General features: G+C 51.2%; 2 protein-coding genes across 2 annotated transcripts; one reads left to right on the top strand and one right to left on the bottom strand.

Annotated features, from left to right (window-relative positions):
• The first annotated feature begins 1456 nt into the window (after positions 1–1456).
• LOC137857159 (inositol 1,4,5-trisphosphate receptor-interacting protein-like 1) lies at positions 1457–7025 on the top strand. Its single transcript, XM_068683339.1, has 3 exons — positions 1457–1841; positions 2224–2285; positions 4392–7025. The coding sequence occupies exons 1-3, from the start codon at positions 1457–1459 to the stop codon at positions 5934–5936; spliced, it is 1992 nt and encodes a 663-aa protein (XP_068539440.1). The 3' UTR covers positions 5937–7025.
• A 5244-nt stretch (positions 7026–12269) lies between these two features.
• Positions 12270–13673, bottom strand: LOC137857154 (inositol 1,4,5-trisphosphate receptor-interacting protein-like 1). Its single transcript, XM_068683317.1, has one exon. The coding sequence runs from the start codon at positions 13671–13673 to the stop codon at positions 12270–12272; it is 1404 nt and encodes a 467-aa protein (XP_068539418.1).
• Positions 13674–25348: the final 11675 nt, after the last annotated feature.

The following is a 25348-nucleotide window of genomic DNA, read 5'->3' as shown; positions in this document are numbered from 1 at the left end:
TATCACTCTTGGTCAGGACAGGCAGGCATGAGATGCTGACAGCTTGGCTGCCACAGCATCGGGGAGCATTTAGCTGAAGAGCTGATCCAAGAAGCTTCTTCTCTCTCAACTCCCCCATGCTATGTCTGTGGCAGTCTTCCTCTCTCTGCTGGCTCTGAGCCTTTTCCACACCCTACACAATATGGGAAAACGCTTGAGAGGTGTTCTGTAACTGTCATACCAAGAGAGATATAAATGTGCCAGTGCTCTAAAAGCCCAGGGTCCTTCCTCTTTGCACTCATACACTGCAGAACACAGGCAGTTCTTCCATGGTGTGCAAATCAAACGGTGTCCACATCATGTAGTCTAGGTATGGTAGGGCTTTGTTTCCACCCCTGGGGCAGTTGATTCCCGGTGTATTAGACACCCCTCAAAGTAAGAGCAAACTGTGGCCTGCACTCTGCTGCCAAAGGGATGGAGAAAAATGCATTAGCTATCTCAATTAGCTATATCAATTAGCTATCTCAATTGCAGCGTACCACTTGGCTGCCTTTGATTCCAGTTCGTACTGGAGTTCTAGCATGTCAGGCACCACAGCACTCAGCAGTGGCATGACTTTATTCAGGCCACAACAGTCCACTCACCATTAGACCTTCGCACTGGCCATATGGGACTATGAAAGGGTGAGTGAATCTTGCTGATCATCCCATGGCTCTCCAGTTGATGAATTAGCTTATGGATGAGAATGGGGGGTCTCGGTTGGTGCCATATTGCTGCCGGTGCACAGCTGTGGTGGCAATTGGCACCTGCTGTTCTTTGACGCTCAGCAACCCAACAGAAGGGTCCTCCCAGAGACTGGGCAACGTAGACAACTGTTTAGTGTCCTCTGTCTCTAAGGCAACTATGCCAAAAGCCCTCCGGTACCATTTTGGGTCCTTGAAATATCCTCTCCTGAAATAGTCTACGTCAAGGATGCATGGAGCATCCGGGCCTTTCACAATACGCTGCTTTTGCCACTTATTTCCAGTTAGACTCGCTTCATCCTCCAGTACAGTTAACTGCTGGGATCCCCCTGTCACCCCATAAATACGGGTGGGTTCTGCCCCTATATAGTTTGGCAGCATTACAGTACACTGCGGCCTCTGGGGTCTGTCAGGAATGTCCCGCCCCCCCCCCAAAGGCCACTGGGGCCTGTCAGGAACATCCCTGTCCACCTCAGGGCCCTTGGTGCCTGTCAGGAATGTCCCTGCTCCCCTCAGGGCCATGCTGCAGTCTGGCCTGAGCCATCCGTGAGGCGAGTGCAGCAGCAGGGGGAAGGCTGGGCAGCACAGGGCTGGGGCACAAAAGCTGCCCCCCGAGGCCTTGCTAAGCCTGCAGCCAGGGCCCAGCCGCTCAGGGCAGGGCAGGTGGCTGTCACCACCAGTCCTGGCCACAGTCCCTGCTGCCAGGGACCCTTGCTGCCACCATCCCCTTGGAAATGTGGTACGGGACGGATTTTCTGCTTCGGCTGGATGATATCAGTTGGTACCTTCGCTGTTGTGTGGAACAGAAATGTCTCAAGCACTTCTTTGGCAACGAGGTGGTGCCCGATGTGATTGTCCTGCCACCAGCCTTCCAGTTGTCTGGCCCGGTCAACCTCTTCCAGCATCTGAAGCAGGACCCATATGCCAAAGCTGTTGCGCTGCAGAAGTTCGAGGTGGTGCGAGATCAGCTGAAAAGACTGCTGATCTACGGACATGGCAGAGACCTTCATGCACTGCTGATGGCAGATGATGACCTGCTAGCACCCTGTGGGGAACTGGACCCCATGCAGCTCCAGAGGCTGCTTCATGGACGCTTGACGCAGAGACTCCTCATACCAAGTGGGCTTGGTTCTTGGCCTGTCCATTTCACTGGGAGCTTGGCCTCTGCAAAGATTCCAATAAATGTCTTGCTTGAACAAACTCTTTGTCTGTGAGTGTTGTCCTCGAGCCGCTGGGGCCTGTCAGGAACGTTCCTCGTCCCTTCAGAGCCGTTGGGGCCTGTCAGGAACGTTCCCTCTCCTGTTAGGGCCGTTGGGACCTGTCAGGAACCTTCTGGAACCGCTCAGGACTGTTGGGGCCATTGCTCCCCCCTGTCCCTCTGTTGGGACCACTACTCCCCCCATCAGGGCTGCTCCCCAGCTCCTCTCCAGCTCTGGCATCCCCCAGTGTCACTGCCTGGCCCTGGGTGGCAGTGCCTCAGCTCTTGCCAGGGATTTTTCAGGATCAATCTGTGTTAACCAAGCAACAGAAAGAGCTGGAGGTCTGGATGAGAGACAAGAACTGGTACTGGCCAGATTTATGAAGACAATAATGCAGTCTGCACAGCCCTCTGCACCCCAACAATTAGCACCATGAATTTAGACTTTGCCAGTAATCCGCATCAAAGCACGTTTAGTACAGCAGTTGGCTTCCGCTCCAAGGGGTTTCAGCCAACCTGGCCATTTCTTGCCAGTGTCCACGAGGGCTGTGACTTGGTGTAGTGGGTTTACGTGGCAAGGTTTTAGTAGCAGGGGGCCTTACGGGTGGCTTCTGGGAGAAGGATCTAGAAGCTGCCCCATGTTTGGGAAGGGCCCCACTGCTGACCTGAGCCGAGCCAGTAAGCCGAGCCAACAATGTTCTTTTGCGCCTCTGTGAGAGCATATTTAAGACAGGGAAAAAAACGCTGTGCCACACAGCAGCTGGGAGAGTGAGAGGAGTGAGGAACAGCCTTGCAGGCGCCAGGGTCAGTGCAGAAGGAGGGGGAGAGGTGCTCCAGGCGCCGGAGCAGAAGTCCCCTGCGGCCTGTGGTGAGGCCCATGGTGAAGCAGGCTGTCCCCCTGCAGCCCATGGAGCAAGGCAGGAAAAGGCAACAAACAATGCTTTAAGTCTATTACCATCAATGTCCATGACTGGGGGAGCACAGTTGGTCTGGTTGAAGTGCTCCCATATCTTCCATGACTTATAACAGTCTCTATTTTCTATTCCTTTTCTTGATTACAAACACCGGAGAATTCCAGGGCTAGTTGTGGGAACAATATGTTGTGCTTTAAGTTGTTAAGTAACTCGGCCTTCAGGTCTCATGCATCCCAGTCTTCCCGGATTGAAGGGAAACAGTTCCCTTTCAAGGCCAATAGGGCCTGGATCAAAAGGCACGTCCAGGTCACCAGAGGGTGTAACAGCAAAGTCATGGCAGTAGCGGTGGGGGAGCCGATGGTGTAGCAGAAGGATCTGTGGACGAGCCCGCAGCTCCCTCGCTGTCTGGCAAACCACACGTTTCTGACTGTGGCCCCATGTCCTGGTTTCAGTTAGAACAGAATTAATTTTCTTCCTAGGAGCTGGTGGAATGCTGTGTTTTGGCTTAGGATGAGAAGAGTGCTGATAACACCCCGATGCTTTAATTGTTGCAGAGCAGTGCTTATACTAAGCCAAGGACATCTCAGTTTCTTGCTCTGTCCTGCCAACGGGCAGGCTGGGGGTGCAGTAAGAGCTGGGAGGGGACAGAGCCAGGACAGGTGACCCAAACTAGCCAAAGGGGTATTCCATACCATCTGACGTCATGCTAAACAATATATAGGGGTGGCAGCCGGGGGAGGGGGCCGGACTGCTCAGGGTTAGGCTGAGCATCGGTCAGCAGGTGGTGAACAATTGCATTGTGCATCACTTGTTTGTACATATTATTAGTGTTAGTGCTATTGTCATCATTGTATTATTATTATTATTATTGTTGTTGTTGTTGTTATTATTATTTTCCTGTCTTATTAAACTGTCTTTATCTCAACTCACGGGCTTCACTTTCCATTTCTCTCCCCCGTCCCAGAGAGGGAGGGGGAGCAAACGGCTGTGTGGTGTTTAGCTGCCGGCTGGGTTAAACCACGACATTCTTTTTGGTGCCCAACGTGGGGCCCGAAAGGTTGAGATAACGGCAGATCTGACCAGAGTGTGTTAAACTAAAATTGGTATAAGTATTAGACATGCTTAATAGTCACTTGTCATAATGCTGATTGCTTTAATCTCAACTCTGCTGCGCCTGTTTTCCAAATTGGGTATTATACCACGTGGGACGTGCGGTGGGCACCGAGGGCGGGGCGGGGGTCCTGTGATGCGGTGTGGGCGCAGGTGACATCACAGAGGACGTGTCACAATGGGGGGGAGGCTTTAAAGGCAGCCGCGGGCAGCGCTGCTTCACTTTGGCCTGAGCCATCGGTGAGTGCAGCAGCAGGGGGAAGACTGGGTTGGGCCAGGGCAGGGCTCGTGGCTGTCCCCGCTGGCACTGCCCACAGTCCCTGCTGCCTCCCAGCTCCCTCGCCCCCTCTCCTACCTGACCCCAGGGGCCTGAGGCTCGTGCCGCAGCTCCCTCAGCCGCCATCCAGTTCCCACCCAGCCCCACTGACGTGCTTCTCTCTCTTTCAGACCATGTTTTCGGCAATTTTCAATTTCCTGGCGTTCTTGGGCTTAGTCGAGTGCCCACAGGAAGTCGGGGATGAATTGGATGAAGCTACAAATGAGCGCATGCGGCGGTATGCGGAGGAGATGCAACAACGCATGGCGCAGCTCCTGTTGGAAATTGAGGCGCTAGAGAAGCAGCAGAGCTCGATGCATATGGGAGCCCTGCTCTTATCTGCCACACAGTACTGGCAGTTCTGGGCCGGTGTTGTTGTTGCTCTCCTGTTTATTTGGAACGTGTGGCTGCTCCTTAGAGATATCCCAGAACATGGCAGTGAGGAGGAGAGCTCCAGCAGTGAAGAGGAGGAAGTGAGAGTACCACCACCCCCCAATGATGCAAGAGATCTGCCCAGATTTATAGCTGAGCGCGTCTACTGGCCATTCCCGGATCCGACCATCAGATGCGCACTGGTGGAGGAGATTGTGGGAGACCTCCTGCATATCTTTGACTCAGTCGTCCTAAGTAGTTTCTTCCCGAATCTGCAGCGAGCCATCGGAGTGGGCAGTGCCTTTGAAGGTTGGAATCCCCACATGAAGGATCCTGTCTACCGCCTACTTGTGCCCATGACGGCCCCCCGTGGGCACTGCTTCCACCTGGAGCTGGGCAATGAAGAGGATCTGCTGGCGAGGAAGTCCTCTATCCGTGTGGAGCTGGAGTGCACGTGCGAGAGGGAGCAGGACTTTGGGGACATGCTGTGCTTCCTCCACCATTCTGAGGAGGAGCTGAAAAAGCAGGGGCCGAGCCTCCTAAGCACCCTCTGCACCGACTCCTACCTCGATGCGGAGAAGACTGCAAGGTGGTTCCAGAACTTTGTGAAATCAGCCTGGGTGCTTATGCCTCAGTCGGAGGTTTACAATGTAGAAGTGCTGCCTTCCACCCGCACGTGCAAGTTCCAGCTGACAGGTGCTGCCAGGAGAAGACTCACAATTGAAATAGTATTTGGGGTGCAGCAAGAGGATTCCGATATCTTCCTGAGCAGCCAGATGAGAAAGGACACCTCCATCCCCAGCACAACATGGCCACAGAGCTGTTCAGTTGCAGAAAGGAAGTTCTTCCGGCACGTGGCCAGAGAAGGCATGTTCAACAGCATACACCTCAAGTGCATGCAGGTCTGTGCCCATTTGGTGGAGGGCACCATCTTTCCCACCTATGTCGTCAAGACTATTGTCATGCACCTCCTGACCAACATCCCCATGGCAATGTGGCACAAGACGGATTTTCTGCTTCGGATGGATAATATAATGCAGTGCCTGCGTGGCTGTGTGAGGGAGAAGCGCCTCGACCACTTCTTCTTTGGCAATGAGATGGTGCCCGATGTGATTGTCCTGCCACCATCCTTCCAAAATTCTGAGCCAATCAACCTCTTCCAGTACCTGAAGCAGAACCCATATGCCGAAGATGATGCACTGGAGAAGTTCGAGGTGGTGCGAGAGCGGCTCAGAAGACTGATAACCTACGGACATGAAAGAAAACATCGTGCACGGCGAAGGCGCCGTGCTGATCGCCAGTGATGAACTGCTAGCATGCTGTGGAGAGACGGACCTCATGCAGCTCCAGAGGCTTGACACCAACCACTCCTGATACCAACTGGGCTTGGATCCTCCTTATTTTGGGACAGTGGGAGCTTCCCCTTGTCTGCTTAACATACTGAAGACAGCAAAGTGGTTCCAGGAACTGGTGACAGAAGCCTGGGTGGCTGCGCCTCAGTCATCCTAACTCCAGCTAATGGTGCTGCCCTCCACCCGCTTCTGCAAGCTCACGCTCCATCGAGATGATGCTTGGGGTACAGCAAGACAACTCAGACCCCTTCATGAGCTTCGAGTAGGCAGAGCGCGTTGTTAGCAGCAGCACGAAGTGGCCACAGAGCTGCGCTGTGCCAGACATGCAGTTCTTCAGGACACACGTAGGCATGCTCGGCACAACACTTTCCACGTCAGACATCTGCAGCTCCGTGTCTGTATCCTCTTAGGCACCAACTTTGCCACCCATGCCTTGAAGACAGCTGTCACGCACCTCCTGACCACCATCCCTTTGGGAAGCATGCACAGGAGGGATTCCCAGCCCCAAAGCCAGCAATGATTGTGGACGGACATCCTGCTTGCCACATGCCTCGGAGCTGAGTATGCTGGACATGGAGAAGATGCTGCTCAGTTGGCAGCGGGAATTGCTCCTCCGTGTTCTCTCCACAGCAAAACCACCCTTGCGGGAGGCTGAAAGCAGAGGCTTTGTTACCAGCTGGACAGCGACTATCCAGCCTCTCGGGAAGCGTCCATTCACCACCGAAGCTTTGACCTCTGCAAAAATACCAATACATTGCTTATTTGAACAATGCTTTGTGTGTGAGTGTCTGTATCACTCTTGGTCAGGACAGGCGGGCATGAGATGCTGACAGCTTGGCTGCCACAGCATCGGGGAGCATTTAGCTGAGGAGCTGATCCAAGAAGCTTCTTCTCTCCCAGTATCAAAGGCATTAACTAACACATTTTCTGAGGCATTAACAAAAGCCTTAGAAAATGAAGTAGAATACTCTAAGATTTATAAGCAATTAATTGAAGATGTAAATGGAAAATGTTACCTAGAGGTTTAACACAAATAAATAATGGGAGAGTTGTGATACCACGTTGTATTAGATGGTTATCGGAGAACATAGTAAAGCATGCTGGGGAGCTGAAACATTATAACAGTTTTTAAGTAGAAAATGGATTGGCCCTCATTTGTCAGACAAGTATCACAACAAGGTGTCATATGTCTTAAAAAGAATCCACAGACGGGAATCAGCCCCCAAATGGGAACAATAGGGAAGGGAAACGTTCCTGGGAAACAGTGGCAAATTGGTTTCTTAGAACTCCCAAGGAAAGGGGGGTTCAGATGCCTATTGGTACTAACAGACACCTTTTCCAGATGGCCAGGAGCATTCCCATGTAGAACTAACAAAGCCAGAGAAGTGTCCAAAGTATTGTTGAATTACATTATTCCGAGAGTTGGTGTACTCTCAGTAATGTCATCTGACAGGGGACCACACTTCAGTTCAGAACTGACCCAACAAGTCAGCGAAGTGCTGGGGATTGACTGGCAACAACACACTCCGTATGGGCCACAGGCAAAAGGCCAAGTGGAAACAAATGAATCATTTGATAAAAGAGCAGATTGCTAAAATCTGTCTAGAAATCAATATGTATTGGTAAAACTAAGACCCTTAGAGATATTCTATGGCAGTCCTTACCAAATGCCATACAAAGGAGAAGATCTAACCCAAGCAGGAAACCAATATTTGCAACAACAACAACATATAGTTTTGGGCAAGCAACTAGAACAAATCAATGTGATATATGGAGTAATGATTTGTGTCAAGAAGATGGTTGATATTAATAAAGAAGGGGGAGATGTGGGAGTGTGGCCATGGGGGTCGGCAAGCCACATGGTTGATGATTACATCAGACTCTCAACGATGAGGCCATCAGGAATGTAAAGAGTTTAGAGGGAACAAAGAAGGGTGATTCGGGAGATGCCTTGCCCTCTCGGGTTGCTTGTTCTCCAGCCATTAAGGCATGGAAGTTGCTGGGTGTTTGCTGTTGCCGGGCAAAGTTGTTTGACCAGTGAAAAGTTGTTTTGAAAAGGACTGCTGTGGGGTGAAGGGTGTAAGAGGGGAGCCTGTCCTCAAGATGAAGAAGGCAACACAATGAAGTTATTTCATCAATAAAGAAGTAGAAAGAAGGATTGAATAGGGACAGGCTAGCAGAACAGGGACCAAGACAGGAACAGGCACATTGATCGCCTCATGAAGATAGGTTTGGCCAAACTCAGCAAACCGCTCAAAGAAGCTCGTACAGGAAGTCGCTGGAAATGGGCGCACCGCAGCTGGGAAGAAGCTCGAGCTGAGAGAAGCGGAGCCGAGCACACAACTGCCCCTCGCTGGTAAGCAGCTGCGCATTACGGGGAATCATACGTCCTTAGAAACAAAGACTGTCCTGGTAACCTTACAGCTTATTCCCTTTATTAACAATCAGACAGTTTATGATCCTGAAACACGGGACCAAATTGAGGTCAAGGTGTGGGACTCTGCTAATAAAATCGACCAGGTTGCGGTGGGATTGCTCGGCACCTGGCGAGCAATCTCTGAGGCCTTAAAGAGCCACGTGGGACCACAGTCAGAAACGTGTGGTTTGCCAGACAGCGAGGGAGCTGCGGGCTCATCCACAGATCCTTCTGCTACACCATCGGCTCCCCCACCGCTACTGCCATGACTTTGCTGTTACACCCTCTGGTGACCTGGACGTGCCTTTTGATCCAGGCCCTATTGGCCTTGAAAGGGAGCTGGAACTGTTTCCCTTCAATCCGGGAAGACTGGGATGCATGAGACCTGAAGGCCGAGTTACTTAACAACTTAAAGCACAACATATTGTTCCCACAACTAGCCCTGGAATTCTCCGGTGTTTGTAATCAAGAAAAGGAATAGAAAATAGAGACTGTTATAAGTCATGGAAGATATGGGAGCACTTCAACCAGACCAACTGTGCTCCCCCAGTCATGGACATTGATGGTAATAGACTTAAAGCATTGTTTGTTGCCTTTTCCTGCCTTGCTCCATGGGCTGCAGGGGGACAGCCTGCTTCACCGTGGGCCTCACCGTAGGACGCAGGGGACTTCTGCTCCGGCGCCTGGAGCACCTCTCCCCCTCCTTCTGCACTGACCCTGGCGCCTGCAAGGCTGTTCCTCACTCCTCTCACTCTCCCAGCTGCTGTGTGGCACAGCGTTTTTTTCCCTGTCTTAAATATGCTCTCACAGAGGCGCAAAAGAACATTGTTGGCTCGGCTTATTGGCTCGGCTCAGGTCAGCAGTGGGGCCCTTCCCAAACATGGGGCAGCTTCTAGATCCTTCTCCCAGAAGCCACCCGTAAGGCCCCCTGCTACTAAAACCTTGCCACGTAAACCCAATACACCAAGTCACAGCCCTCGTGGACACTGGCAAGAAATGGCCAGGTTGGCTGAAACCCCTTGGAGCGGAAGCCAACTGCTGTACTAAACGTGCTTTGATGCGGATTACTGGCAAAGTCTAAATTCATGGTGCTAATTGTTGGGGTGCAGAGGGCTGTGCAGACTGCATTATTGTCTTCATAAATCTGGCCAGTACCAGTTCTTGTCTCTCATCCAGACCTCCAGCTCTTTCTGTTGCTTGGTTAACACAGATTGATCCTGAAAAATCCCTGGCAAGAGCTGAGGCACTGCCATCCAGGGCCAGGCAGTGACACTGGGGGATGCCAGAGCTGGAGAGGAGCTGGGGGAGCAGCCCTGATGGGGGGAGTAGTGGTCCCAACAGAGGGACAGGGGGGAGCAATGGCCCCAACAGTCCTGAGCGGTTCCAGAAAGTTCCTGGCAGGTCCCAACGGCCCTAACAGGAGAGGGAACGTTCCTGACAGGCCCCAATGGCTCTGAAGGGACGAGGAACGTTCCTGACAGGCCCCAGTGGCTCGAGGACGACACTCACAGACAAAGAGTTTGTTCAAGCAAGACATTTATTGGAATCTTTGCAGAGGCCAAGCTCCCAGTGAAATGGACAGGCCAAGAACCAAGCCCACTTGGTATGAGGAGTCTCTGCGTCAAGCGTCCATGAAGCAGCCTCTGGAGCTGCACGGGGTCCAGCTCCCCACAGGGTGCTAGCAGGTCATCATCTGCCATCAGCAGTGCATGAAGGTCTCTGTCATGTCCGTAGATCAGCAGTCTTTTCAGCTGATCTCGCACCACCTTGAACTTCTGCAGCTTTAGCATATGGGTCCCGCTTCAGATGCTGGAAGAGGTTGACCGGGCCAGACAACTGGAAGGCTGGTGGCAGGACAATCACATCGGGCACCATCTCGTTGCCAAAGAAGTGCTTGAGACATTTCTGTTCCACACAACAGCGAAGGTACCAACTGATATCATCCAGCCGAAGCAGAAAATCCGTCCCGTGCCACATTTCCAAGGGGATGGTGGCAGCAAGGGTCCCTGGCAGCAGGGACTGTGGCCAGGACTGGTGGTGACAGCCACCTGCCCTGCCCTGAGCAGCTGGGCCCTGGCTGCAGGCTTAGCAAGGCCTTGGGGGGCAGCTTTTGTGCCCCAGCCCTGTGCTGCCCAGCCTTCCCCCTGCTGCTGCACTTGCCTCACAGATGGCTCAGACCAGACTGCAGCATGGCCCTGAGGGGAGCAGGGACATTCCTGACAGGCACCAAGGGCCCTGAGGTGGATAGGGATGTTCCTGACAGACCCCAGAGGCTGCAGTGTACTGTAATGCCGTCAAACTACATAGGGGCAGAACCCACCCGTATTTATGGGGTGACAGGGGGATCCCAGCAGTTAACTGTACTGGAGGATGAAGCGAGTCTAACTGGAAATAAGTGGCAAAAGCAGCGTATTGTGACAGGCCCGGATGCTCCATGCATGCTTGGCGTAGACTATCTCAGGAGAGGATATTTCAAGGACCCAAAATGGTACCGGAGGGCTTTTGGCATAGCTGCCTTAGAGACAGAGGACACTAAACAGTTGTCTACGTTGCCCAGTCTCTGGGAGGACCCTTCTGTTGGGTTGCTGAGCGTCAAAGAACAGCAGGTGCCGATTGCCACCACAGCTGTGCACCGGCAGCAATATGGCACCAACCGAGACCCCCCATTCTCATCCATAAGCTAATTCATCAACTGGAGAGCCACGGGATGATCAGCAAGATTCACTCACCCTTTCATAGTCCCATATGGCCAGTGCAAAGGTCTAATGGTGAGTGGACTGTTGTGGCCTGAATAAAGTCATGCCACTGCTGAGTGCTGCGGTGCCTGACATGCTAGAACTCCCGTACGAACTGGAATCAAAGGCAGCCAAGTGGTACGCTGCAATTGAGATAGCTAATTGATATAGCTAATTGAGATAGCTAATGCATTTTTCTCCATCCCTTTGGCAGCAGAGTGCAGGCCACAGTTTGCTCTTACTTTGAGGGGTGTCTAATACACCGGGAATCGACTGCCCCAGGGGTGGAAACAAAGCCCTACCATACCTAGACTACCTGATGTGGACACCGTTTGATTTGCACACCATGGAAGAACTGCCTGTGTTCTGCAGTGTATGAGTGCAAAGAGGAAGGACCCTGGGCTTTTAGAGCACTGGGACATTTATATCTCTCTTGGTATGACAGTTACAGAAGACCTCTCAAGCGTTTTCCCATATTGTGTAGGGTGTGGAAAAGGCTCATAGCGAGCAGAGAGAGGAAGATTGCCACAGACATAGCATGGGGGAGTTGAGAGAGAAGAAGCTTCTTGGATCAGCTCCTCAGCTAAATGCTCCCCGATGCTGTGGCAGCCAAGCTGTCAGCATCTCATGCCCGCCTGTCCTGACCAAGAGTGATACAGACACTCACACACAAAGCGTTTGTTTAAGCAAGCAATATATTAGGGTTTTGGAGAGGCCGAGCTCCCGAAGTGAATGGACAATGTGCAAGAGCTAGATGGTCACTGTCCAGCTGGTAACAAAGCCTCTGCTTCAAGCAGCTGCATGGGGTGTGCCTCCCGCAAGGGTGGTTTTGCTGTGGAGAGAACACGGAGGAGCAATTCCCACTGCCAACTGAGCAGCATCTTCTCCATGTCCAGCATGCTCAGCTCTGCAGCACGTGGCAAGCAGTTGTGGTTGTAGCCACCGTAGTCATCAGTGGTTACTACGCTTGGTAGATTGTCCACACGGGGATCTTGCCACGCTTGGCAGTGGGTTGCTGCACGGAGTTTTCCCATCCTCTTCTGCGTCCTGCATTCTCCCCTCTTCTTTCTGTGGTGGGAGGTCATCGCCTGCTGTCAGCAGAGTGCCCCGGAGAGCTCTGCTTGAAGGCCTCTCTCAGTTCCTAAAGTTCAGCATTTTCATGAGCTGCTCTTGCAGCTCACGGAAATCAGTGTGCGCCTGGGTGTATTGATCCGGGTCCTTTGCTAAGTCCTGGAAGAGGTTGGGTGGTCTGGATGTTTGGAAATCCAGAGGCAAGATGAACTCCTCAGGCATTTGCTCGTTTCCTAACCAGAAGTGGTCCAGGCACTTCTTCCTCAGGCACGAGCGCAGGTACTCCACGATGTCATCCATGCGCTGCAAAAACTCCCTCCTGTGCCATCTTTCCAGAGGGATGGTGTTCAGCAGGTGCATGACGACGGTCTTTATCATATAGCTGGTAAAATAACTGTCCATCGCGATACGGGCACAGAGCTGCATGCATCCGAGGTGGAAACTGTCCTGCTGGGCATTCGCGGCTATGTTCCGGAAGAACTTCATCTCTGCCACTGCGCAGCTCTGTGGCCATACTGTGTCCGGGGTAACGGGAGCCTCGGAGTAATCGCTGCTCAGAAAAATGTCCGTATCACCTTGTTGTACCCCAAACATCATCTCAACGAACACGGTTGATCCGGTGTCATCAATCAAACGAAGCATGCAAGAGCGTCTGGTTTTCAGTACTTTAACCAGCCATGAAGATGAATGAGGCACAGATTTCCAGGATAATTTCGCCAGCTGCTGGAACCAGGAGGAGACTTTACGCACATCCAAGCAGGAGCGAGTGCACATAGTTCGTAGGAGGCTGGGTTCCTGATTTCTTCTCAGCTCCTCCACAGGGTTGTGGAGGAAGCACAGCATATTCCCAAACTCCTGCTCCCTCCAGCACGTGCACTCCAGCTTCACGCGAATACGAGACACCTTTGATGGCAGATTCCATTTGGTGTTCTGCTCCACGTGGAAGGAGTGCCCACGAGGAGCTGTCATGGGAATAAGGCAGCGGTAGACCGTATCACCCTCCCAGGGACTCCAGCCTTCAAAAGCACTGCCCACTCCAATGGGTGTCTGCAGCACTGGAGAGAAAGTGTCCTTAAAGACCCAGTCACAGGCACGGCAAAAGCTGCGCACCATTTCCTCCACAAGCCGGCAGCAGTTGGTCAGGTTTACCTGCTGCCGCTGGATGCTCTCTGCAATACAAATGGATGTATTCGATTCAGCGTTGAGCGCTGCTTCTTCCAAGTCCTCATCGCTGCTGGAACTCTCCTCGTCGCTGCTGTCATCAAACACCTTGAACTTTTTACGAAGCCAAAACAACAGCCAAATTAAGAGGAGAATAAAACCAAGACCGGCCCAGAACTGCCAAGATCGCATCGCACATGAGAGCAGGGCTCCCATATGCATCGAGCTCTGCTGCTTCTCTAGCGCCTCAATTTCCAACAGGAGCTGAGCCATGCGTTGTTGCATCTCCTCCGCATACCGCCGCATGCGCTCATTTGTAGCTTCTTCCAATTCATCCCCGACTTCCTTTGGGCTCTCGACTAAGCCCTGCGAGGAGATTATTTGCTGGCTTGAAGCCCAGCTGGGACCAACACAAACCCAGACACACGGGTGCCGTACCTAGCTGGCCCACGAGGCATTGCCGATGGAGGAGATGGCTGCAAGCACAGCAGGACACTCTGCTCTCATTTGCCTGGGTGCTACTAGGAGTCCACCTCCGGCTTGGCAGAAACACGCAGAGCTGACTGTGTAATATTGCCCAGCACTGTGTTCCCTCACGTTTGCAGAAGCAACTTGCAGCTGTGAGAAAAATGTTTTTTCTCTAATCTGTATTTACACAGAACGGAGATAAAGAAATTCCTCAACAATCACTTAATCTCTCTTTGGGCTGACACCACCATCTTTGCTCAGCCCAGCTCCAAAGCAGCAACACATGCAAACACAGCACGCTGCTCTGCAGCCCGGGGAAGGACTATCACGTGAAAAACGAGGGCTGTACCCAAGTCCTTTGCACTGCAAACATCCACTGATGCAGGCAGCGGGATGCTGAGAGGAAGGGCAGCCCCATCTTCTGGAAGCTGGCACGTGTTTGAAGTTCTTGTGTGTTTCTGGCATGTGATTTGAAGCAAGAAGCCTGCTCTCAGCTTGCAGACATGTCATCCCTGCCACAAGCCGCCCTGCTCATGCAAGCAAGCTCTCAGCAAGCTCTGCATGAACTAACCGCCTGGCCCTTAAGGACTGGAAAAACAGGAAGCCCTTTCAAAGGTATCTATGGATTTAATGTTGACGTTTGAATTTCCCTGTCATATCACTGTAACTTTTTTTGCCCACATGCTGTATCCCTGCACTGTGAAGTTGTCATTTAATTCTAGTCAGAGACTTTGTGCTTTTGAAAATAAAGCCAAGGAGAACAGAAACGTGAAATGTTCAAAAACACTTTAGTGCATTAGACAAGGATTTAGTATGAGAAGCCCTTTCCAGCCCTTAGGGGAAAACACAGCTTGTATACAAATAACCTAGCAAAGATAAAGCTGTTCTGCATAGTGAAAATTTTGGTGCTATATAGTTTGAGGACATAATATAACGTACTTATCAGTAAAAACAGAGTTATGACACCATGACGATAACCCAGAAGAGTTGAAAGGGACTGAGGACAACACAGACTTCATGGCACAGCACTGGGAAATCAGCGTCCCTGCTTAGCCAGGCCCAGCAGCAAGCAGACGGGTTGATAAAACTCAGGAGGCTTCCTGTGGGGGCCTCTCCAGCCACAGCCCTACCTGTGAAACAGGCTCTGTTTGCCACCAGCATGTGGCCATGGAGGCTGCGGGTGCAGGCAGAATCTATCCTGTAGACAGGGGCAGCTCCTGGAGCACCAAGTGGCAGCAACAGTTTTTTAAAAATGCGCCCTTGATGCTGCATCTGGAGCTGGCCACATTCTCCTACAGGCAAACTGTGCACTGGGAGGAACTGTGAAAAAACTTTCCGCATGGAGTCTATGAATGCAATCCCCTAGGTGAAAGTCCATCCCACTTGTAACCCAACTCAGCAAATATTAATGCCCCGTTCCTGCATTCACATTCCCATATTCCTGAGACAATGGCCTTCTTTCCCCTGGTAAATACAGAAAGTAAGCATTTCCTCAAAGGAAGTTCATTTGGATTTTTAGACAACCTCCCCCCCCAAAAGAAGGAAGAGTGGGAAACAAAAACCATTTTGGTAATCTGGGAAAGTATTATCAGACGCGACCTCTTCTGCTGAAGTGAAACACTTTCCCTAGGCCACTAAGAAGCTAAGGACCAAAGTGTTTCTTTAACATTATTTTAACCGTAAAGGAAGAAAATCAGATGGCCTTCCAATTCATTTTACCAGCACACATACTGAAGACTCCACACATTGAAGACTTGACTTTATTTTAAAAGAATGATTCATGCATTTAGCCTTTGGTTCATTTCTGTATTAGTTTTGGAGCCATAAATCTCACTTTGGAGGTGTAGAATGATTAATTTCTCAGCAACATTTTTGCTTTGAAGTGTCCATCAGCTGTTAATAAAACAAGCCCTGTTACATTCTCTTCAAAGTCACAAAACAAACACATGCAGATGTTTTGGGCCAAGGAGGGAGCTGAAGATCTGTCTGTCAGTGAGTATTTAGCCAAAATGAAGAGGGTGTTCCTATCTTGACACCTTGGAGAAGAGGGGTGTGTTTGTTCAGCCAAAACCTCTGTGCACGGAGGCAACAGGAGAATTGGGACTGGGTCTCCAGAGCTCCTGATTTAGAGGGTGGAGTCTAGGGAATGAATATTACATTTTGTTAGAAAACTACTAGTGTTTCTACAGCACAGATTTAATAAAGATAATTTATGTCTGACTGAAAGTTAAATACCTCACAACCCTGCACTTGGTGTTTAGTGGAATATACTGCATAGTCTGTATCCAACCTACAGCTGAATTAACAATGAGTCTACAAAGACTCATGCCTCTGAGACATGGAGAAACATGAGGCAATCAGAGCAGCAAATTCTGGGCTGGTGTAGCTTGGCAGCCACCCTGTGAAGCCAGCAGAGGTGTACCACCTTAGGCTAGCCAGGAATTAGATTGAGGTGTTCGGGGGTTAGCTTTTTTATAGAGGGATTTGCAGACATGTCCCTACACCTGAGCGATCCCCACTTGCTCTGTCACCTCCATGGGTCTGCCAACTGCCAGCACAAGGGAGAGCCCTTCCCTAGCCTTTGCGTTCAGCAAACCCTGAATTCCCTGTTTAATTGTACCAGATTTACACTGGCAGGAACAATGACGACAGAGGGCAGGCAAGCTCAACGAGATGCTAAGCAGCACAGCTTAGGTTTCAGCTTTCTGCCTTTGCATCTCTGGAGCCTTCCAGTCAAAGCTTGGCTCATATGCGGGGCAGGCTGATTTTCACCAGCTAAATGCTAACAGCACAGGGTGCCCAGAAGGCCTTTTGTCTCACCTGGTGTCTCAGCATGGACGTGAGACCAACTAAACTACCACAAATCTCATTTGTGGTAGTGGGAACATGGAACTGAGCAGTGCCAGCAGAAGCAACTGTGAATGGCAGCAGATACTGAGCCCCACTGCCAAAAGTAACCGAAGTGCCTGTGAGAAGTGACTTTACGACGTCCACGCACCCACCCTGCTGTTTAGATTTGCCCTCTAGATCCTCTCCTTGTCCTCAACACGTCCTTACAATCAGGCACCACTGAACAGCTCTGGTATCACTCAGCAGAGAGCAGCCCTCTGTATCAGCTGCTGCAATTATTGAGACACATTAGAGCAATAGCAACTTGCACTGTGTGCTGCGTGTGCTGCAGGACCAGCTCAAACCTGTAGCTGGGGAGGCAGTAGAGATGACAGGGACATTATTTATTAGGGACAGAGCCAAAAAAAAAACATCCTCCAGGCCCTAGTGTTTAGTTTGTTCCACTGCTAAAGAGAAAACACCACTAATGACAGGATGAGCAACTCCACAAAATACATACTATGGAGCTAAAGGCCCTCATTACAGAGAAAGCCAAATCCCCTGTTGCAGAGCAGGGCCTGAATACACATTACCTGTGCTGCTGCAGGTCCAGCATTCTTTCCCCAGGGAGTCTCCAGGATGCTTCAGCCTCCTGCCTGTCTGCCAGGGAGGACACAGTTTAATTCCTCCCCTGCCTTTACAGAGCTCTGAGACAGGCGAGGAAGCACAGCGTGCAAGGAAGAGGCCATCACAAGTGTGCAACAGCTTCTCATGGCCATAAATCTCAGAAATTGCAAACATCTATTATTGGTTTATTTTGACAATAACTTGGATGTGACTTTTCCTCTTATAGTCTCTGCCTAGATTCGTCTCAAAAAGGTGCCTCCTCCCATCTGTTTCCTCTGTTTTGGAGTGTGATTTTAAGGGGATTTATGGGTAACACCCATTCTCTCTCCTCAGATTTGTGCTCAGGGGTTGGGAGAGCAGCTGAACCCCACAGCTTTAACCTGAAAGCAGGCAGGGTGGTGCAATAGGGTAACCGAGCTGTGGCATACTGCCACGGGTTCGCTGCCAGCACCACTACCAAGGACGTGTCCTGTCATATCTGTAAGACTCATCTGTATGGCTGCTCACAACTCACAGCTGCCAGCATCTGGGCTATATCCTGCCCCAAGTTCATTCTGCCAACAATTCGGAAGGCTGCAGTGGGGCGGCAGGGTGGAAATCAAAAGGGACTTCAGACATTCAAGTCCCCTTCGTGCCAGGGTTGTCTCTGTCTTCCTCTGCTCCCATGGCCAGCTTGTTGAAGCCTCAACCTGCATAAACAATATTGAAATAATATTGTAGTAATTTCAATAATGCATATTAATATATAAAAATGCTATTGTAACAATGCTATTGCATAATAATATCTAAACAATGCAGAGTCATAACACTTGCACAGCAGCTTCCATTAATTATTACATGAAACACGCATGATTCCAGGAAGCATGGTGTTTGGAAATAGCAAATTTTCCACCATTCCCTACCAGTGTTTTGTGTACATGTCGTTTTAATCTGCTTGGCAAACACAGGCTGTGATTGATGTGGCTAGGAGAGCTCTATGTGACTTTATCCATTCAATCGCTCACCCTGTTTTTAGATCTGTGTTTTCTGTGATCTGCCTTGAACTGGCCAAACACCTCTTGCAGCTTTTAACTCTTACCTCGGAGCAGGCGATGCATGTGAATAGGTACTACAGGGATCACAGCATTTTCTGGAGAAAGGCCTAGCTGTGGCAAAAATAAACCCACTCACCATTCCCTAGCATGAGACTTTCCCACTATCTCTGACACACACCAAAACCTATTCTCCCATCCAGAGAGCAAGGGTAGAAATCAAGATGAGGAGAGTGCATGGAAAAGGAGCTTCCTAAGTTCTAGCATCAGTGAAGTTCCTACTAAGGGCTTTCTGAAATGACTCTACAAAACCTGCTCCCTATCACGTGTCTAGCTCTCACCCAGAGTTTACCAAACTCACTGGGAAAGCTTCAGTGTCATCAGCCATTGGTTTCAATAGCATCCTGCAGAAATATGAGGACACATTCTCCTTTGGGGCGATGGTTTGGCCAGATCTTAATCCTGTGGGGATGGCTAGTGCCCACAGGCTGCAGATGCTGTGGACAGCTCAGTCTATCACAGTGAGGAGCATTTCCATATCCTGCTTTGCACAGAGAGAGCTTTGAGCCGCAGTGGGTACACTCAGGCCAGGATTCATCTCTGCCACTTAGCCAAATTTTGGAGGCATTGATCTGGTTCAAGCTTGTCCTTGGGACCTGCCATTCACGCCTCCAGGGGCACTGACTAAGGAATGACCCAAAGTCCCTGGTATTGCATGTGTATGCTCTACTCCTTCCCTGTGCTGGGACAGTCAGGTCTTTCTCGCCACAAGCGTGTTTCACTCTGCCCTGCCCTTTCCATGGATTAATGGATTAACCCCTAATCTTTGCAGTGACCTAACTTGTAGCCTGATTGATGGCTCTACTTGTTTTCTTGCATTTTGCATCAGCAACACAAGAGAAGCGATAACCACACAAAAGAAACAGCTGCTGGAGAGAAGGAAAGAAACTCAAGACAGTTGTTTATAGGCAATTAATGTCTTTTGTCCCACAGTAGGTGTGATTTAGGGTAGCACATATTCAAGCATTTGGAAATGGCTGTTTCTCCCTCCTCTCCACTATCAGTGGGCTCATGTTTTTTAACAAGGCCAGGGACCAAGAACAGGCCATGGAAGACTGATGCTTTGAGAGGGGCATGAGCATCTTTAGCCACTCACTTGTTAGACTGCTTCAGGACCACAGAGGAATACACAAATCTCTGGCTCCAGCTAGAGGCTAGTTCACTGCAAGGCTTCTAACCTGAAAGCAGCATATGGCACGGTATTGAAGTGCATGAAAACACATATAATGAAGAAAAAAGGAACGACAAGGGCAGAGACCACAGAGACTTTCACATGCTGTCTGTCCCAGACAGCAGGATTTTCCTCCTGGTCTATCAAGCAACGAGATGGGCTGATGTTCCCTTCCCTCCACCAATGTTATCAAGTCAACGAACCTCGTAATGTATTAACCCTACTTGACATTGTGAAACAAGATCCGTGTTTGACCGAACTATTGTCCCGTCAGTTAAGCGCAAGTTCTGGCTGCTCAGTTAAAGGTAAAGCCCTACAAATGCAGGGCCAGTCTTCCCAGCTGGGCAGGAAAGGAATCAGGTGGGACGTGGTTCCTGGGCTACACTTCTGGTATTGCTCAAGCCTCTCTGTGTGGGGTGAGCTGGGTGCCCTAGCAGAGACCAGCATCCTTAGGGAGGGCTGATGGTCAGCCACTTCAGCCCTGTTTCTGCCCTCTGTTGGGCAAGGCAGCGTTACGAGACAAGGGAGATCCAAATGGCAGACCCAAAGGAAGAACAAGTTGTCCACGCCAACGCTGAGAGATGAGTCAGCTCCTTGAGCGCTATGAAAATTATTTGAAATTTTTGGAGGGCTGGGATCTCGGGAGTGCACCTCGCCCCAGTCAGTGTGATGCAAGCACCCTGTCACAAGCACAGGTGGCTAAGGCCAGCAAAGTAGGAAAGACGTGAAAACGTCCCCTACCTACCAGGGGAAAGTGTTGTTTTCCTTTATATCCATCAACATTCCTCTCCCAAAATACACAGATAAGTTTATACCAACTGTGAAAGCCAGCAGGAGCTGACTGGGATCGTCCCTCTTACAACTGGATCACAGGCAGGGTTTGCGGCAGAGTTTTTGGGATCTGACACCATGTGGCTAGATTTCCTTGACACCCTCTGCGCGTTATGTCTGGCCTCTTGGCAGAAGAGTGGTGTCTTCCTTCCACACCTGAACCCACATGAAGTGTACCTGCAAAGCCCTTATGTTCAAACAAGATTTCTTAGCTGGAGGAGTTACCAGTGCAGTTCTCCTTTTCAGAGAGAGAAGGTAATTTCAGAGTTAAAGTAGAGGTGAATTCAGTGTGCCTTGGCATATGCTGTGGAGGGGAGGGATGTCCCGCGCTATGATGATTACGGGTTTCTGCCATAAAGAGAGGGGAAATGAAACACCACATAAATAGAATGCTTCTAAATATTGCCAAATTGGTTATCAGATAAATATCTGGACAGAGATAGGCAGACTGCCTCCATATGCTTGTTCTAGATAATCTAGGTGATACATCTCATTCTAAACACAACCCAAACAAAAGATACAGCTGAAAATCCTAAGAATTTTTGAAGGATGAATATGATATCATGAGATGACCAAATACTCCTTGAAAAGCACAGCCTTATCAGAGGAAAAAAAAAAAAAAAGAAAAAAAAAAGTAAAAGCCAGTAAAGTCAGCCTTGACCTACCAAACGCACAGGAAGACATCTGAGTCACCTTGCTGCACCCAAACTTCTCCTCTGGCAAGTTCTCATTTCCTAAAAGGAAGTGGTTGAGGCATTTCTCCTCCGTACAGCAGCACAGGTACTGCATGGTATCATCCAGTCTCCTGTACTAGCTAGGCCGTGGTAGGACGTACATGACAGGAGTCTCGAAGGCATATGTAGAAATACCTGTGACCACCAGGATACGGGTGCAGAGTTGCAGACATCTGATGGAGAAGCTGTCATGTCAGGGATGCCTGACCACGTGCCCAAAGAACTTCGTCTCTGCCACACTGCAGCTCTGTGGCCAGCTTGTGCTGGGGGTAAAGCTGGCCTCTGCCTTCTGGCTGCTGAGGAAGATGTTTGAGTCACCTTGCTGCAGCCCAAACCACCTGAATGAGGATGGTTCTACTGAAGGCATCCATCAGCTGGAGCTCATCCTCAGAGTGGTGCGAGAAGCACAGCACCTCTCCCACAAGCTGCTCTGCAGTTCCACAAGGAGGTCTTGTGGGCATCTTCCCTGCAGTGTCCAGCTCCAGGTGGAAGGAGTGGCCAGCAGGAGGCTTCAAGGACACAAGCAGGTGGTGAGCAGCATCATCCTCGAGGGGTCTCCAGCCTTGAAAACCACTGCCCACCCTGACAGCTGGCTGCAGCAGCAGAAGGAAAGTAATCAAGAGCAATCAGAAGACACACAGGACTTCTCCCACCAGGTCCTCCATGATGCATGTCCAAGTGTCGTGGTTCTGCTCAAGTGGGCAGCCGAGCTCCACCACAGCCGCTCTCTCAGTCCCCCTCCTCAAAGACGAACGGGGAGAAAATACGATGAAAAGGGCTCAAATCTTGAGATAAGGACAAGCAGATCACGCAGTAATTATTATAACGGGCAAAACAGACTCTGCATAGGGAGATAGTAAGATTTATTACTTATTACTAAGCTAGAGAAGTGAGAAACGAAAGAAACCAAACGCACCTTCCCTCCCCCCATCCACCCTCTTCCCCCTCCTCCCCCCAAGCAGCGCAGGGCAATGGGTGAATGGGGGTTATGGTCAGTCTACAGCGCTTCTCTGCTGCTCCTTCTCGGTCACTCCCGTCCCCTGTGCTGTGGGGTCCCTCCCACGGGATGCAGTCCTTGATGAACTGATCCGGTGTGGGCTTCCCACAGGCAGCAGCTCTTCCAGAGCTGCTCCAGATATGGGTCCTTACTGTAGTGGGTTTACGTGGCAACGTTTTGGTAGCAGGGGGCCATAGGGGTGGTTTCTGTGAGAAAGATCTAGAAGCTGCCCCATGTTTGGGAAGGGCCCCATTGTTTTCCAGAGCTGAGCCAATAAGCGATTATTGTTTTGCGCCTCTGTGAGAGCATATTTAAGACAGGGAAAAAAACGTAGCGCCACACAGCAGCCGGGAGAGTGAAGGGAGTGAGGAATGGCACCAAGGTCAGTGCAGAAGGAGGGGGAGAGGTGCTGCAGGCGCCGGAGCAGAAGTCCCCTGTGGCCTGTGGTGAGGACCATGGTGAAGCAGGCTGTCCCCCTGCAGCCCATGGAGTACCACGGTGGAGCAGGGTTCCTCGCTGCAGCCCGTGGAGGAGACCACGGTGGAGCAGGTGGTGCTGCCGCCTGTGGAAGACCCCTGCCGGAGCAGATTCCGGGCTGGACCTGTAGCCCGTGGAGAGGAGCCCACGCAGGAGGAGGTAATGGGGCAGGAGCTGCTGCCCGTAGGGGAGCCAGGTTGGAGCAGTTTGCTCCTGAGGGATGGACCCTGTGGTACGGACCCATATCTGGAGCAGCTCTGGAAGAGCGGCTGCCTGTGGGAAGCCCACACTGGATCAGTTCATCAAGGACTGCATCCCGTGGGAGGGACCCCACAGCACAGGGGACGGGAGTGACCGAGAAGGAGCAGCAGAGAAGTGCTGTAGACTGACCATAACCCCCATTCCCTTGTTCCCCTGCGCTGCTTGGGGGGAGGAGGGGGAAGAGGGTGGATGGGGTGGGGGGAAGGTGCGTTTGGTTTCTTTCCTTTGTTTCTCACTTCTCTAGCTTGTTAGTAATGAGCAATAAATCTTCCTATCTATCTTCTTATGCTGAGTCTGTTTTGCCTGTTACAATAATTATTGCGTGATTTTCTCATCCTTATCTCAATCCTTGAGCCCTTTTCACATATTTTCTCCCCATTCCTCTTGAGGAGGGGGAGTGAGAGAGCGGCTGTGGTGGAGCTCGGCTGTCCACTAGAGTGGAACCACGACACTTACCACGGGGTCCATCCCTCAGGAGCAAACTGCTCCAACCTGGCTCCCCCACGGGCAGCAGCTCCTGCCCCATCACCTGCTCCTGCGTGGGCTCCTCTCCACGGGCTACAGGTCCAGCCCGGAATCTGCTCCGGCAGGGGTCTTCCACAGGCTCCGTCGGTGCAGGGCCACCTGCTCCACCGTGGTACTCCATGGGCTGCAGGGGGACAGCCTGCTTCACCATGGGCCTCACCACAGGCCGCAGGGGACTTCTGCTCCGGCGCCTGGAGCACCTCTCCCCCTCCTTCTGCACTGACCCTGGCACCTGCAAGGCTGTTCCTCACTCCTCTCACTCTCCCAGCTGCTGTATATATTGCAGCGTTTTTTTCCCTGTCTTAAATATGCTCTCACAGAGGTGCAAAATAACACTGTTGTTGGCTCAGCTTACTGGCTCGGCTCAGGTCAGCAGTGGGGCCCTTCCCAAACATGGGGCAGCTTCTAGATCCTTCTCCCAGAAGCCACCCCTAATGCCCCCTGCTACTAAAACCTTGCCACGTAAACCCACTACACCAAGTCACAGCCCTCGTGGACACTGGCAAGAAATGGCCAGGTTGGCTGAAACCCCTTGGAGCGGAAGCCAACTGCTGTACTAAACGTGCTTTGATGCGGATTACTGGCAAAGTCTAAATTCATGGTGCTAATTGTTGGGGTGCAGAGGGCTGTGCAGACTGCATTATTGTCTTCATAAATCTGGCCAGTACCAGTTCTTGTCTCTCATCCAGACCTCCAGCTCTTTCTGTTGCTTGGTTAACACAGATTGATCCTGAAAAATCCCTGGCAAGAGCTGAGGCACTGCCACCCAGGGCCAGGCAGTGACACTGGGGGATGCCAGAGCTGGAGAGGAGCTGGGGGAGCAGCCCTGATGGGGGGAGTAGCGGTCCCAACAGAGGGACAGAGGGGAGCAATGGCCCCAACAGTCCTGAGCGGTTCCAGAAAGTTCCTGACAGGTCCCAATGGCCCTAACAGGAGAGGGAACGTTCCTGACAGGCCCCAACGGCTCTGAAGGGACGAGGAACGTTCCTGACAGGCCCCAGCAGCTTGAGGAGGACACTCACAGACAAAGTGTTTGTTCAAGCAAGACATTTATTGGAATCTTTGCAGAGGCCAAGCTCCCAGTGAAATGGACAGGCCAAGAACCAAGCCCACTTGGTATGAGGAGTCTCTGCGTCAAGCGTCCATGAAGCAGCCTCTGGAGCTGCATGGGGTCCAGCTCCCCACAGGGTGCTAGCAGGTCATCATCTGCCATCAGCAGTGCATGAAGGTCTCTGTCATGTCCGTAGATCAGCAGTCTTTTCAGCTGATCTCGCACCACCTCGAAATTCTGCAGCTTTGGCATATGGGTCCTGCTACAGATGCTGGAAGAGGTTGACCGGGCCAGACAACTGGAAGGCTGGTGGCAGGACAATCACATCGGGCACCATCTCATTGTCAAAGAAGTGGTTGAGACATTTCCCTTCCAAACAGCAGCAAAGGTACCTTTGCAGCTGTGTGGAATGAGGGAGAGATTTCCAGGATAATTTCGCCAGCTGCTGGAACCAGGAGGAGACTTTACGCACATCCAAGTAGGAGCGAGTGCACATAGTTCGTAGGAGGCTGGGTTCCTGATTTCTTCTCAGCTCCTCCACAGGGTTGTGGAGGAAGCACAGCATATTCCCAAACTCCTGCTCCCTCCAGCACGTGCACTCCAGCTTCACGCGAATACGAGACACCTTTGATGGCAGATTCCATTTGGTGTTCTGCTCCACGTGGAAGGAGTGCCCACGAGGAGCTGTCATGGGAATAAGGCAGCGGTAGACTGTATCACCCTCCCGGGGACTCCAGCCTTCAAAAGCACTGCCCACTCCAATGGGTGTCTGCAGCACTGGAGAGAAAGTGTCCTTAAAGACCCAGTCACAGGCACGGCAAAAGCCGCGCACCATTTCCTCCACAAGCCGGTAGTAGTTGGTCAGGTTTACCTGCTGCCGCTGGATGCTCTCTGCAATAAAAATGGCTGCATTCGATTC

The sequence above is a fragment of the Anas acuta genome, chromosome 5 (genome assembly GCF_963932015.1).
Source record: "Anas acuta chromosome 5, bAnaAcu1.1, whole genome shotgun sequence".
NCBI lineage: Eukaryota > Metazoa > Chordata > Aves > Anseriformes > Anatidae > Anas > Anas acuta.
This window is presented reverse-complemented; position numbering and strand designations above follow the sequence as displayed.